This window comes from Ceratotherium simum, chromosome 22 (genome assembly GCF_057802395.1).
Source record: "Ceratotherium simum simum isolate JZ-2026a chromosome 22, ASM5780239v1, whole genome shotgun sequence".
Classification (NCBI taxonomy): Eukaryota; Metazoa; Chordata; class Mammalia; order Perissodactyla; family Rhinocerotidae; genus Ceratotherium; species Ceratotherium simum.
The window spans coordinates 7,840,942-7,856,464 of NC_141921.1; the positions used below are offsets into that span (position 1 = coordinate 7,840,942).

A 15,523-nucleotide genomic window follows, 5' to 3' on the forward strand; every position below is an offset into this window, starting at 1 on the left:
TCCTATACCACACACCTATCAGAACACTGTGGCACAAACCCCAAAGGCTTTGTTGTTCTCGCAGCAGTGATATGCCCTCATGTCTTGCAACTCAAAGACTGCCTCTGGGAGATTCTTAACCTTCTTTGTGGCATGGAAACCTTTGGCAATCTGATCAGGGACCCCAATCTGACAACGGACCCCTTCTTAGTGTTTTTGAATGAATGAATACAGAAGATTACCAAGGAAATCAGTTACATTGAAATGCAGTTCTATCCCTGATCCTATAGGGATTTGTGGGCCTAAGGGAAAGTATTCATCAATCTAAAGATTACATCAAGCTTAGGAACTTAGACCTTAGAAGGAGTCCTGGCTAATTAAAGCATGTGTTAAGGGATAAATAAAAAGTATTTTGAGAAATAAAATCTAGGGAAGAGAGAAAATTCTAGATAATGAAACGCAGTGGGGGGGGAAGAGGGGATGCGCATGTGAAAAATGCAACACTGATAAGCTTGACTCAACATTAAAGACGGTTCCTTCCCTTTCTCTATTTTTTTACTCTCATATGCATATGGACTTCCTGCTAAAATCAACTTTACTTAAGCAAATTTGTGCCAAGGAAATTTTAAAAATAAATTTAAACTTAAAAAAAAATACAAGGTACCCATGTATCCAAATCCCCAAATAGTTTCTTCACAAATAAAAATGCTGCTTTACTCATAGATACTGCCTTTGGGCTGTCTCTATTGGCAGCTGCTAGGAAACATTACGACAAGCTTGATTATCTGGTTTTATAATATGCAGAATATTAGAAGAAGAGGTACTGCAAGGGCAGACATATTAACAGCAGATGAAGAACCATCTGACAGTGGGAAAAGACAAAGAGAAAAAAATGATAAAAAGTAGGTACAAGAATTAAAAGCAGAATAGACTTCACTCAATAACACAAATAATCCTACATAATTCAAGACTCTGGAGGCACCATTCTATTACCTCCAGAGTATAATAAACTAATCTTTCTAACAATTTTGAGTCAACAAAATGGGATGAAAATCTGCTCAGAAGTCAATATTTCAGTGATTTATAGGGGAAGGAGTGAGAATAAAAGGGGAAGGTTGTGAAGTTTGAAAAAGGATCCACTTGAGAATCAGTTTAGTAAGACACTACTACCAAAGGTAGTGTATTGGAACAAAAATTAGTGTTATGACCTCATGTCTTGCTAATGTCAACTAATGTTGAAAAAATGTTGTTAAAAATGTATAATAAAATTTTAGGTTTTCTATCCAAAACTTATCTATCCAAAATAAATCTTGTTTAAACTGGAACATTTCACTTAAATCTAATTGCAGGTGTACTTTCTACAGCTGAATCCACTGGATTCTCCTGTGTGATTTTAGTACCCCATCTTCTTTTTTACTTTTTTTAAGAGTCCTGTTTTTTTGGACCTCCTTGCGCCTCCATGAATCTGAACGGATTACTTATCAGTACCAATGGCTTCACGGCCCTCTTAGCTCCAGATCTGCTGCTATTACTTCTACATTTTAAAAAATATCACAGTGAAACGCAAGAAACATAGTGGATACAAATGACTAGCAGAGATAATGTTAAATTAAACACATCCCACTATACTGCAATTAGCCTTAATTAATAGACAGGAATTGGTATCTTACTATCAATGATAAAAGATTACAACCATCTCTTATTTTGAATTCGGAAAGAAAGATTAGACAGGGAGCCCCAAGGGAGAAAAGAAAGGTGAAAGGGGAATCATCAATTGAGGATAGAAAAAAGGACACAGAACATCAAAAACACGCTTTGCTACCTTCAGCATTTTTGTTAATTTAGCAGAACACCGTTGTGCTATATGAAATCTGCCTTTATATGATCTATGAAATATTTTTAGAAAACCAACTTCATTATAAAGGATTCTCATTACCTCAATTATCACTGTATAAACCACTTCATTCCAATATCCCATTCTTCTGACAGATTCACTCTACTGGACATGGACTCCCAGGTTCCCACGACTGACTGCCTCTGAGCCAAATCTAGTGTATCATATCTATATCCATTCTTCTACTATTCCTCTGCCACATGGTGCAATTACCTCTACTGTCTAAAACTCAATTCTCATGGCTGCCCAGCTCTAATGCTAAGCCTGTTTCTTCATCTGTAAGATGGGAATAATAATATTCACTTTCATAGAATTATTATGAAAATTAATAACTTCTAGTTTCTGGTCTGGCATGTAAAAAGCTTAGAAGTCACCACTCCACCGTAACAAATATAAAAACGCGGAACAAACTGAAAAATCAACAACTCTTCTTAGATCTGTCAAAGAAGTGAGGTCACAAGGCAAACTGCTGATCCCAAAATTGGAGAGACAGACAAGTGAATACAGAAAATCACAACTTACTGGAGCAGAAACCCATCAGCAGAACCAGTGCTGGGGTAGGAAAACCTGAACTGTAATTGATGGACTCCTGGGGCTCAGTGTAAACAAGTATGAGTTAAAAACTCCAGGGGGACCTCACACTTTTTAAAGTTTTATCTCCAGGAGCTGCACCAGGTCCTCATAGTGAGTATCAGAGAAAAATTCCCTCATGCTTCCAACAGGGGGAGGGGGAAAGGAACCATTTTGATGTACGCCAGAGCATTCTATTCTTCCTAACAAGGACTGCCCTCAGGAGACACTATTTTGCCAGAGCCAACCTGCTGGGGTATTATCAGAGCCTAACCTATTGGAGGAAATGGAAATACTCAAATCCAGCTGGCCCTAGCCTTCTACATGGGGGAGGGGAAATATCCAACTCCATTCCCCTCTTCCCATCCTGTCCCACCTAAGTGGGGGGAGGGTAGGCACACTGAGAATTGCAAATTAAAACACACACACTACTATACACCTATTAGAATGGTGAAAATCCAAAACAGTGACATGAAATGCTGGTGAGGATGTGGAGCAACAGGAACTCGCACTCACTGCTGGTGGGAATGCAAAATGGCATAGCCACTTTGGAAGACAGTTTGGCAGTTTCTTACAAAACTAAACATACTCTTACCATATAATCTAGCAATTGTACTCCTTGGTATCTACCCAAAGGAGCCGAAAACTTATGTCTACCCAAAAACCTGCACATGGATGTTTATAGCAGCTTTATTCAACTGTCAAAACTTGGAAGCAAGCAAGACGTCCTTCAGCACATGAATGGATAACTAAACCGTGATACAAGACGACAATGGAATAACTACTCAGTGCTAAAAAGAAATGAGCTATCAAGCCATGAAAAGACATGGAGGAACCTCAAATGCATATTACTAAAGGAAACTTAAATGCATACTACTAAGTGAAAGAAGCCAATCTGAAAAGGCTACATACTGTATGATTCCAACTATATGACATTTGGAAAAAGGCAAAACTATGGAGACAGCAAAAGGATCAACGGTTGTCAGGGGTTAGTGGGGAGGGAGGGATGAATAGGTGGAACACAGAGGATTTTTAGGGCAGGGAAACTATTCTATATGATGCTATAATGGTGAACCCACGTCATTATACATTCGTCCAAACTCACAGAGTGTACAACACCAAGAGTGAACCCTAATGTAAACTATGGACTTTGGGTGATAATGATGTTTCACAGTAGGTTCATTAAAAGAAAAATTAAAAGTGGCCCTATCAAAATCCCAGCAGGCTTATTTGCAGAAATTAATAGCTGATCCTAAAATCCATATGGAATCACAAAGGACTAAGAACAGCCAAAACAATGTTGAATAATTAGAACAAAGTTGAAAGATTCACACTTCCTGATTTCACAACTTATTATAAAGCTAATGTAGTACTAACATTAGGATAGGTCAATAGGCCATAATTGAAGAATCCAGAAATAAACACTTACACTTATGGACAACTGATTTTGGGCAGGAATGCCAAGACAACGGGGAAAGAATGTTCTTTTAACAAATGGTGCAATAACAACAGGATAGTCACATGCAAAAGAATAAATCTGAGCCTTCCTTACACTACTCACAAAAATTAACTGAAAATGGATCATATACCGAAATGTGAGAGCTAAAAATATAACTCTTACAGGAAAACATAGAAGCACATCTTTGTGACCTTGGGTTAGACAAAACTTTCTAAGACACAGCACCAAAAGCTCAAGCAACAAAAAATAAATAAATAAATTGGACCTCATCAGAATAACTTTTGTGCCTCAAATAACACCATCAACAAAGTGAAAAAACAACCAACAAAATGGGATAAAACTTTTGCAGATCATACATCTGACAAGGGACTAGAACGTATAAAGAACTCTTAGAACTCAATATACAAAGACAACATGATTAAAAATGGGCAAAGGATCTGAACAGACCTTTCTCCAAAGAAGATATACAAATGGCCAAAAAGCACACAAAAAGATGCTCAAAATTATTAGCCTTTAGGGAAATGCAATCAAAACCACGAGATACCATTTTATAGCCACTAGGATGGTTATAATAAAAAAGACGATAATAACAAGTTTTGGTGACAATGTGTAGAAACTGGAACCCTTGTGCACTGCTGGTGGGAATGTAAAATGGTGCAAGTGCTTTGGAAAATTGTTAGGCAGTTCCTCAGAAGATTAAACATGGAATTACATGACACAGCAATTCCGCTAAGTGTATAACCACTTGGTGTATAACCAAGAGAAATGAAAACACGTCCATAAAAACTTGTACACAAATGTTCACAGCAACATTCATGAGAGCCAAAAGTGGAAACCCAAATGTTCATCAACTGATGAATGGCTAAACAAAATGTGGTAGAGCCATAGAACAGAATATTTCACAATAAAAAGGAATGATGTCATGACACATGCTACAATATAGACGAATCTTGAGAAAACATTATGCTAAGTGAAACAGGCCAGCCACAAAAGACCACATACTAGTATGCATGTTGGTATACATTTCTCATTGGGGAAATGCCAATTAAAACCACAACAACATACTTCTACGCACTTATCAGAATGTCTAAAATAAAACGGAGTGACAGTACCAGGTGCTGGTAAGGATGTAGAGCAAACAGAATTCTCATCCATTGCTGACAGGAATGTAAATTGGTGAAATCACTTTGGAAAACTATTTGGCAACTTATTTTGAAATGTGTCAAAAAATAGGATGGATCGATAGAGGGACGGATATGTGTTAAGACAAATACAGCAAAATGTTAACTACAGAATCTAAGTGGTGGGAATACAGGTGTTCAAACAATTCTGTGACTTCTCTTTATTTTTGAAAATTTCTGTAATAAAATGTTGTAGGACAAACTAAATATATATCTGCTCCACTACCCACCAATTCCACTCCTGGGTATACACCCAAAATAAATCGGTGCTTACGTACACAAAAAGAATGCTCATAGATTTATACAGCCAAAAACCAACACAACCCAAATATATACCAATACTAGAATGGATTTTTTAAAATGCACATTTATACAATACTGTACAGCAATGAAAAACAATATGGACTACTGCCACATATATTTAACAACATAAATGAATTTTACAAACAATGCTGAACAAATTATTCTATTTAAGCTCAAAACCAGGCAAAACAAATATACGGTGATAAGAGGTCAGAATAGTGGTTACCTTTGGGAAACAGGTATTGACTGTTGGAGGGGGTATGAGGGAGCCTTTTGGGGGGTTGGAAATAGGCTATATCTTGATGGTGGTTATAATATGTAAAAGTTCACTGGGCCATACAGTTAAGATACTATTAGCTGTACTGTTAAAGATGTACTCTTTATTGTATATAAACAATAAAAAGGTTTACTTACACACACACATACACATATTACACTTTCACTGTACAAGATTATACAACTCCCTCTAAATTCATGCTCATCACCTACTGATGATGATTATTTCAGGTCTAAAACCCCCCTGCACCCCACAGTTTAATCAGGAAAGATCTTTTGCTTATGTTCATTTTTTACACCAATGTTCACATAAGATTTCATTTGAAGTCTTCAAAAGCTAAAAAGTAAATCTGTGATTCACTGCTATCACAAATTGATTCCTCAACTTCAAAAGTCTACATCAAACTATTTAATACTTGATTATTACTATTTCACAATGAACCAATAAATGCTTCATGTATAGACATTAATCTTGTCCCCTTAACTAAAATGGTAACTCCTTAGGGGTAAAGGACTCATTTCTCCTTTCCCCTTGGTGCCTAACACATACTTGTTGACTGACAGAAGAAACTAGGTGTCCTGGTTTTTATCCTTAAGCCTTTCCACTCAGTTTATGATAAACTTCTTTTTTTCCACAAATATAAGAATTAAATTGTTATACAAAATTATATGCAATTTTAACTAATTGGGTCAGTTATAAAAATCTCACTCTGCTTTAAAGCCATTAAAGCTTCATAAGAACTCAGAAAACTTTAATAAATTTAGAAACAAATATACCTGGAATATTGCTTTCTTCATTCTCAGACTTCCAGATCCCTTAGTTATCTTACTGTATGCTCTCTAGATTAAGTAACAAGATAATTACTCAACTGGCCCCTGGGATCACACTCCAGGTTGGCTATTTAATTAAAAGATAGGTATATGTGCATTCATATTAAACTGATCTCAAAGCATTCTTTAATCAGTTAAAATAAGGAACTCTCCTAAGACTTCAAAAGCAACACACCATAAAGCCAACTTGAATATCAAAATCAAAAGGTCAGGCAGATTCCCCAAGAGCAGAAAATATATTTAGTTCTCCCTTATCACTTTACTTTTCAATTGCATGTAGCGATCTCTTCTGCTATCAAAAACACACACTTTGGCTGTCTATAAGCCAGCTTTTCCTCACATCTTTCACTCATATTTCTACTCTGAGTCTTTAGTATCTATACCACCTCATTCTTTCTTTCATTTATATCACAACTGCAAAAATTCTGAATTCTGAGCATGTTAACAATATCATAAATATTTGTTAAACTCAATATTAAAAGTTACTGGTAAGGAATCAATCTCTGGAAATTTGTTACAGCCTATATTTTAATAACCTATTTGAACACAGGACAGAAATACATCATCCCTAACTCTTTGCTTGAAGGAAGGTTAATACATAGACGATAACTATATTCCCAAATGGCTTGAGGCAAGATGACAGAAATATAACATCTAATTCCAACTGTATTTACAACCATCCTCTTTTCACGTCCCTCCTCATTTCTAAAATTTAACTTGGCTGAGACACAGTAAAGACAGAAGACAGAGAGAAAGAAGTGGCACAAGTTGAAGAAAAACGTCAGGGAGAACCTACAGTAGCCATTCTGTGACAATTTTTCCATTTAGAAAAAAACATAATTAAGATCTTTAAAAAAAGAATTCCATTCTACCTAAAGTATTATATTAAGATTTTAAAAGACCTAAATTTTACAATAAAATATGGAGGTTTCTAGAAAGTATTAACTAAAAAATATTTTAAGAAAGTCAAGTTCTCAGATCTTTTTTACCAAGCAACTCATTACCCCTACTTTCTCAAGTTACCCTATAATTAGCTCTAGAATTAAACTCTGACACAGAGACTGTCCTAGTCTTAAAAGTGCATACATTCTTAATGGCAAAGAATCAGACTTAATTAAAGGACATCCAGAGTGGGAGATCAGGCATAAACAAATAAACCAAACCCCTGCAACAATAGTTACAAATAAATAAGCAAATATCTTTGCTTATTGACTAAATAAAGACGGAGGCAAGCTGAACAACACAGAGCACAAACCAAACTCAACTAAAAAAAGATGTAAAGAGATTAACTTTCCCAAAGCTCATGCACTTTAGAAATTAGAAGTGACAGGACAAAACTGAATATAGTCAGATAAAATAGTTAATGTGGGAGAGAAAAATAGCAGAACCCTTTAAAGTACAAAGGCCAAATACTAAAGCACAGGATTCTGAGAATAACATATAGAGGGAAACAACTCCAAAAGTTCACACTCTTACAGAAAGACATAATCATTGATTTTCACATTTATTCAAGTATTTGAGGGCCTGCTATATGAAAAGCATAGTTCTAGCAGTGCAAAGATGAATCATCAGACTTGGATTCTAGTAGAGGAGACATGACATTGTTATAAATAATTAAAATCAAACAGGAAGGGTAAGGTGTCCTAAGAATAGCGAACAAAGTGCTAAAGAAGTACAGATTAAAAAGTTATTCGTGTTGGGGGAGATCAGAGAAGGAGTCATGGCATTTGAGATGGACCTTGAAAGCTAGAATTTACATTGGGAACTATTAAGGGAAGAGCATTCTGGGAAATGGGAATAGAATGAGCAAAGGCAGAGGGTGGAAAGCACAAGGCATTCATAGAATATAGCAAACTGTTCAGTCTGACTAGAGTATAGCTTGTATACAAGGCTACAAAAAGCTCAAAAAGTATATAAGGAGCCAGATCGTGACTTGGAATACTAAGACAGAGATCTTCAGTGATGAGTCATGAAGAATCATTAAGGATTAAGAGCAAGGGATCTGATCTGGATAGAATTTATCAGCAGTGAGGAATGAAATGAATGAGGAGGAGAGGAGACATCAATTAGGTCATCCGGGAGGTAATGAGGACTTCAATTACGGTGTTGACAGCACAGTAGTCACTGGGTGTCTACAATGTGTAAGGTACCACTCCACTCCACTTTAAAAAATTTTTAAATCTTAACACATCATTCTAATTTTTAAGTAAACTGTAATCGGAAAAATAGTAACTGTTAAAGCACCAAGACCTGATTAATAAGGTAACATATGATTTCCAGATAAATATCATAAACAAAAAGTATTGTACTTGAAGAAATCAAGAGTGAGAGAGGTGGCCGGTCCGGTGGCGCAAGTGGTTAAGTGCGCGTACTCTGGTGCTGTGGCCCGGGGTTTGCCGGTTCGGATCCCGGGCGCACACCGATGCACTGCTTGTTAAGCCATGCTGTGGCGGTGTCCCATATAAAGTAGAGGAAGATGGGCATGGATGTTAGCCCAGGGCCAGTCTTCCTCAGCAAAAAAGAAGAGGATGGGCATTGGATGTTAGCTCAGGGCTGGTCTTCCTCAGAAAGACAAAAAAAAAGAAAGAAAAAAAAAAACTTGATAAAGAGTGAGAGAGAAAAAAAGTGGTCAGGGAAGGTTTATTAAAGAGGCTAGAGTTCATCTGCACCTCAGTGAAAAGGTAGAACTTCAAGAGGAGGGATAAAATTTCACACAAAGGAAATTTTTTTTAAGTTAAATAATTTGTTTAATAAGAACAAGATATGTGAAATACATTTTGGGTAATTTCCACCAAAGTGGTAAACAAAATGCTAATACATAAAAAAAAACTTCAATTACCTGAATTTAACTTCACAAAGATATCAGAAAAACAAGGTATTAATATATTATTACAGCTTTGAATTCTTAAAAATAAGTATTTTATTATATCCTAGATTTTTAAAGGAGGAAGATTACTTTAATGAGTTCTATAGGAGAGACCAAGCTTTTTTTTAAAAAAAAAAAACATCTTGAAGAAAGCTTTACTCAGTCACAATTTGAAATAACCAAAATGTTATGTTTTGGTATTTGCGGAAGAAGTTCCTCAAAACACAACATAATCTGATATAAAATTCTCTTCCTATGTTACATGCAAGTAGCAACTAGGATTTGAACTCAGTTCCATCTGACTTCAAAACCAGAGCTATATTTGCACTCACTGCTGTATTAACAATACCTTCTTTTCTTCTGATTTTAAAATCTCAAATGTATTCATCACAAAGTGTAGGTATGACAGGAGGAAGAGATTAGTAAATCTCCAACTATATAACTACTGCAAAACTGAGAAACACCAATCTTTATTTCTACATACAGATAGATAGAAATACTGTAAAGTGGCTTTAAAATTTGTTCAATGAATATTAAGCTCTTTTTAACAGAGTGCCACTCTTGAATTAGCATATGACAAATGGGGGTCTTAAGAGTCACAGTGGTACCTCAACCTGTTCACATATACCTTTCAGCACTGGGCTGCCTACCTGGCCCTTCTCTCTTATAGACCTTCATTCTCCAGCCTTTCATGACTTATCCTCCCTCTCCACAACCCCTCTAAGACTGCCATTAGGGCAGATTTCATTTTACTCTTTTTAAACATTCAGGAAGGACAGAGCAGAGAGCATGCCAAATTTCTTTGTTTTTACCTTCTAATTCAAGAAAAGCTCTAATCTTTCCCTCCCATTTCTTTAAGGATAAGGATTCAACTACTTTCTCAAAAAACAAACAATTTCTTGTAGAATATATACAGGGAGGAAAAAAAAACACCTAAATTATTTTATCAATAATGATTTTAAACCAATTCCTATATTTAATATTATTGGGATTTGATTTTTAGGATTGATTCCTTAAAAATGATCCATAATGAAGGAAAAAAGGCACTAAGAATATGGATAGTTCTTTTTTTTTAAATTTTATTTATTTTATTTTTTTCCCCCAAAGCCCCAGTAGATAGTTGTATGTCATAGCTGCACATCCTTCTAGTTGCTGTATGTGGGACGCGGCCTCAGCATGGCCAGACAAGTGGTGCGTCGGTGCGCGCCTGGGATCCGAACCTGGGCCTGGGATCCGAACCTGGGCCGCCAGCAGCGGAGCATGCACATGTAACCGCTAAGCCACGGCCGGCCCTGGATAGTTCTTATAAGATATTCAACTGCACTTGCCTCAAAATAAATATGTTAATTTATTTAAAAGAAATCTACTTATTCAATCAGTAATTGAGTGCTTAATGTGTACCAGGCACTGTTCTAGGAACTTGGAAAACAATTTTTTTTAAATCCCCTTTCCTCAGGGCGCTTACCACCTAGTGGGAAGAGACAGATAATAAACAATAAATATAGTAAGTAAAGATAGTGTGTTAGAAAGTGATAAATGCCATGGGAAAAACAGAACAGGGTAAGGGAGAATGCTAGGGTGCTGAAGCAGGGTGCAATTCTAAATAGGTGGTCAGAGAGGGTTTAAGAAGGTGTCATTTGAGTAAAGACTTGAAGGAGGTGAGGGAGTCAGCCATGGTGATACCTGGGGGAAGAGTACTCCAGGCACAGAACACAACCAGGGCAAAGGTCCTGGAGTATCCCAGGACAAAGAGGCCGTAGAGGCTAAAGGGAAGCCAGCAGGGGGAGGCAGTAGGACAGGTGTCAAGAGAAGTATGTGTGGGGGCAGGGGGTATAGACTATGTAGGGTTTATGGGACACTGTAAAGAATTTATCTTTTACTTTGAATGAAATGGGGATCCACAGAAGGTTGAGCAGAGTGTCACGATCTGTTTTTACCAGAATCACTCTGACTGCTGGGTTAAGAACAGACTGGTCATTAGTGGGTTAAGAATAGTCATGCGTTGCTTAATGACGGAGATATGTTCTGAGAAATGTGTGGTTAGTTGATTTCGTCGTTGTGTGAACATCATAGGGTGTACTTCCACAAATCTAGACGATATAGCCTACCACACACTCAGGCCATATGGTACTAATCTTACAGAACCACCGTCGGACATGAGGTCGGACATGAGGTGGGTCGCTGACTGAAAGGTACCACATGGCTGTATAGGGAGGGCAATGGTGAAAGCAGGGAGACCTGTTGGAAGGCCACTAAAGAAACACAGGAGAGAAACATGTACTGCCTATAAATTTTGACCATAATGGTGCAGCACTTACTTTTAACCATAAATAAATAAATGAACAAATAAAACAAATCTGTCAGATCCTGCTAATAGGAAATAACTGGAACTTACAGAAGTTCACCATACAGAGCTCTTGGCATATATGCACATTGTGCAACACAAACACAAAGGACATCTTTTAACTACTCACTACAGCAAAATACCAAGTGTGTTCCTTTATAATCAGCTATTACCTTTATGAATTTTTGTTTGTTTTTTTGAGGAAGAGTGGCCCCGAGCTAACATCTGTTGCCAATCTTCCTCTTTTTTTCTTTTTTCTCTCCAAAGCCCCAGTACACAGCTGTATATCCTAGTTGTAGGACCTTCCAGTTCTTCTATATGGGACACCTCCTCAACATGGCTTGATGAGCGGTGACTAGGTCCGCGCCCAGGATCTGAACGGGCGAACCCCAAGCCGCTGAACACGGGAACTTAACTGCTATGCCACCAGGCTGGCCCCTGAGAATTTTTTTTTAATCTTATTGCAGCTGAGACTATTCTTTAAAGAAATAAGCCAATACTCCTGCAGCTCTGTTAATTATATACTATTTCTGAAGAAAAAATAAGTTACTTCTGTTCACTGAAAATATAAATCATTTACCTTAGATTGGTGTTTTTCAGATCATGTAAATTAATCATTCCTAAGAATTTATTTCCTTCAGGGGTGACAAAATTTTTTCCACAAAAGTTTCTTTTTATGTTACCATCTTTTAAAGAAATTTTCTTCTTCCAACTGATACCAAATTTGCATATCAGTATCTGGGTCATTCACTTCAGGAAAAGGCAACCACAAAAAACTCCCACTGTCACAAATAACATGTTTCAAAGAATGTTCCTTCATGATAACAACAAAACTCTCCTTATCATCTAGTCCTCCTGGAAAAGGCAAATACACTTCCCATAAATTCTAAAGAGTTATCCTTAACACTATATTATCATAAGGATAAGAGAAAGAGGGCAATAAATCAAAGATACTCAATTTGTCTGGAAAGGAGCTAGGGAACGTGTAAGGAGATTTTGAAATAAAATTTCATACCTCTAAAAAAATTTGCTCATGAAACTGAAATAAGCACGTTATGAGGGAAACGAAGAGTGAAATACAATTCACTTGCTTCAAAGATGTGGAAAGACATCCAGATTTAGCTTGGATTTTTTAAGACTTCCCCTGTGACAATTCTTTGTAAGAAATGGGTGTGTAAACTTACGAAACATAAGATGGAATTCAAATTCATTAATTCATTCAACATTTAAGTGCTTCTTATATTCCAGAAATTGCTGGAAGCACTGGGGACAGAGACCCTGTTCTCAAGGGCTTATAGTCTTCACTTATCCCAGAGTTACTGAGTATTTACTGTGAGCCAGATGCTGGGGATACAAGAGCAAACAAGAGACACAGGGTCTCCACCTGCATGCAGCTTACACTGAGGGAGGAGGGAAATGCCCAAGGATGAGACATACATCTAACTAAACAAGGATAAACACTCAAGTGTTATATGTGCTGCTCATGGAAGCGTAGAGGGAGGGTTCGGGGGGGACACAAACAAGGAAGTGCATGGATTCAGGGGGGAGCGAGGGAAATACAGGAACTTCAGGTAGCAGGTGACACAAGAGAGCTGAGTCCTCAAAGAAGATTAGATGTTCACCTGGCTGACCTTGGGGGAAGGGCTCCAAGCAGAGGGAGCAACTGGAGCAAAGGCAGAGGGGTGTGAACAGGCTGGTGTATTTGGTAGGCCTGGAATACCTAACGTGAGAGAAGTCATGGAGGCTTCTGTATGACACAGTTAAGACTGGACTTTATTGGTATATATGAAACCCCTGAAGGGTTTTATCCAGAAAACCAGCATAAGTGATCAGGTTTTTCTGGTGTGATGAGACACCGGTTTACACAAGAATGAGAAAAGAATAACACTAGATAATGATGTCACCACATGAAACAACAAAGGAAACTGCCTAGTTAGAAAACTAAACCTCCTTCAGGAAAAACATTAAGCCACTTAACTACCCGAGCCCTTCTGGAAAAAGTTTTTAATCAACATCATTTAAAATCGAAAAAGCAGAGGAAAAGTTTTTATATATATTACGGATTATAACATCTACGTATCTATTTTGAGGTTTCTCAAGAGGTCTTAGCTCTTTATTAATTGTGTAAACACATCTGGGGCTGCTGATTGTTGAACAAAAAGCAATGAAACTATTTAGGAGGAAGTCTGCTACATACGGAGACAAACGAGTAACAGAAGGTATTTCTCAAGTCAGGTTTAAAGGTTTCCAAAGTTCAAGATAATCAAGTTTTATTAAGTCAGCGTGATTAAAAGGTGTGTCATAGGGGTGGGGCAAAAGGAGGAGGGATTAAAAATTAATATATACATATAAGTAAACAAGTAACTCTCGATGTCGCTGGGACTAAAATCACTTGAAGACCACTTAAAGGTCTTCTCCCAAGTAGAAGGAGAAATGAACATCTACCGGATCCAACTGACACAAACGGACAAGGGAAGAGGGGAGGAGGGAGACAGGACACGACGATCACACATGAAAATTTAAAGGGGCGGGGGGCAACCACCTATCCAGAACTCACAATCCAGCTGCCGGTGCGATAAGAAAACCATCCCCAAACCTCACAGCTCAGATTCCACGATTCAGGCATAAAGGCAGGAAAATGTCACTCCCAAACTCCACAAGCGAACCACCAGTCACTGGCCAAGGGGCTATGATCACATACTCGGATCCCAGAACTCAAGGACAGAGGGTACCATCCCCACACCATGCTCGAGGGGGAGGTGAAGGATCCCCTCTATTCTGGAAGTAGGGAGCAATCACTCCTGGATCCAGGCCTAAGGGGGTCAACGCCCCCCAGGCCAGGCCTTGCCGAGGCCAGGGGCAGTGACAGCCCCGAAGCCCCCTCAATCTGGGCTGGAGCTGTTTTTGCTCCTCGCACCCCCTCCTCCCCAATACACACCCTCCCCTACCTGATATGGCGGCGGCGGCTCCTGATCCTGCTCCGTCCCCTCGCCAAAACTAGCCCGGTCGGACTGAGACTCGTGAAGCAGGGAGATGTCATCCGAAGTGGGGGATTTGAGGCAGTTCCCCATCTTCCGGAGCTGGGGTGTGTGATCTGGGGGAGTAAGAAAGCAGTGGCGGGGTGTCGCACGCTCCGCGGTCAGCCGCGGTCAGCGAGGTGGGGTCGGGCGGCAGGCCGGGGCTCAGGCGGCGGCGGCGGCTCCCCCGCCCCCCGGCGCCGCCGAAGGGCCGCTCATGCCAGTCCCCGGGGGTGGGGGCTCAAGGCTGGGCCACCGGCTCCGCCGGGGTCGCGGCGGTTGCCTCCTGTGAGGCGGCGATGGGGGGCGGGGGGGGCGGGGAGACGAAGCACTTCCCCACCCCGCCCCCCCGCGGGGCGGCGGCGGCCACGGAGCTGCTGGGCCTAATCCAGGTCAGGAGGGGGGGGCGCGGCCGTCGCGGCTGCCTCAGCTGCTGCCTCAGCTGCTGCCGCCCCTGCCGACGCCGGAGCCGCGGCCGCGGGCCTCATCCTACTCCGCCTCAAAGCGGCGGCGGCGCCCAGAACGAGGCCAGCTGCGGCCCTGCGTCATGCCGCCTTGCGTGCTCTGGTCCCGCCCCCGGCGCCGGGAGGCGTGGGCAGCTCCGGCCGCGCGGCCGCACCCCCCCACCCCCACCCTCTCCCAGCTGTTCCTGGGCTGCGTCAGTTTCTTTCTTTCTTTGACAGTTGGCTGGGTACCTGACTCCAAAACCTCTCTCGGTCTCTCGCGCCTCCCACATACTCTTCTTCTCCACTCACCTCAGCTCTTACCTGTGCACTGTTCTGACGGGCTTCTCACTGCCTTCT

General features: G+C 39.7%; 1 protein-coding gene across 1 annotated transcript in view; it reads right to left on the bottom strand.

Annotated features, from left to right (window-relative positions):
- RNF11 (ring finger protein 11) overlaps positions 1-15,199 on the bottom strand; it is a 38,345-nt gene extending 23,146 nt beyond the window's left edge. The window contains exon 1 of the mRNA XM_004438538.3: positions 14,652-15,199. Within this exon, the coding sequence (XP_004438595.1) occupies positions 14,652-14,774 (123 nt within the window). The 5' untranslated portion in view covers positions 14,775-15,199. The remainder of the gene's footprint in view (positions 1-14,651) is intronic.
- Between the last annotated feature and the right edge of the window lie 324 nt (positions 15,200-15,523).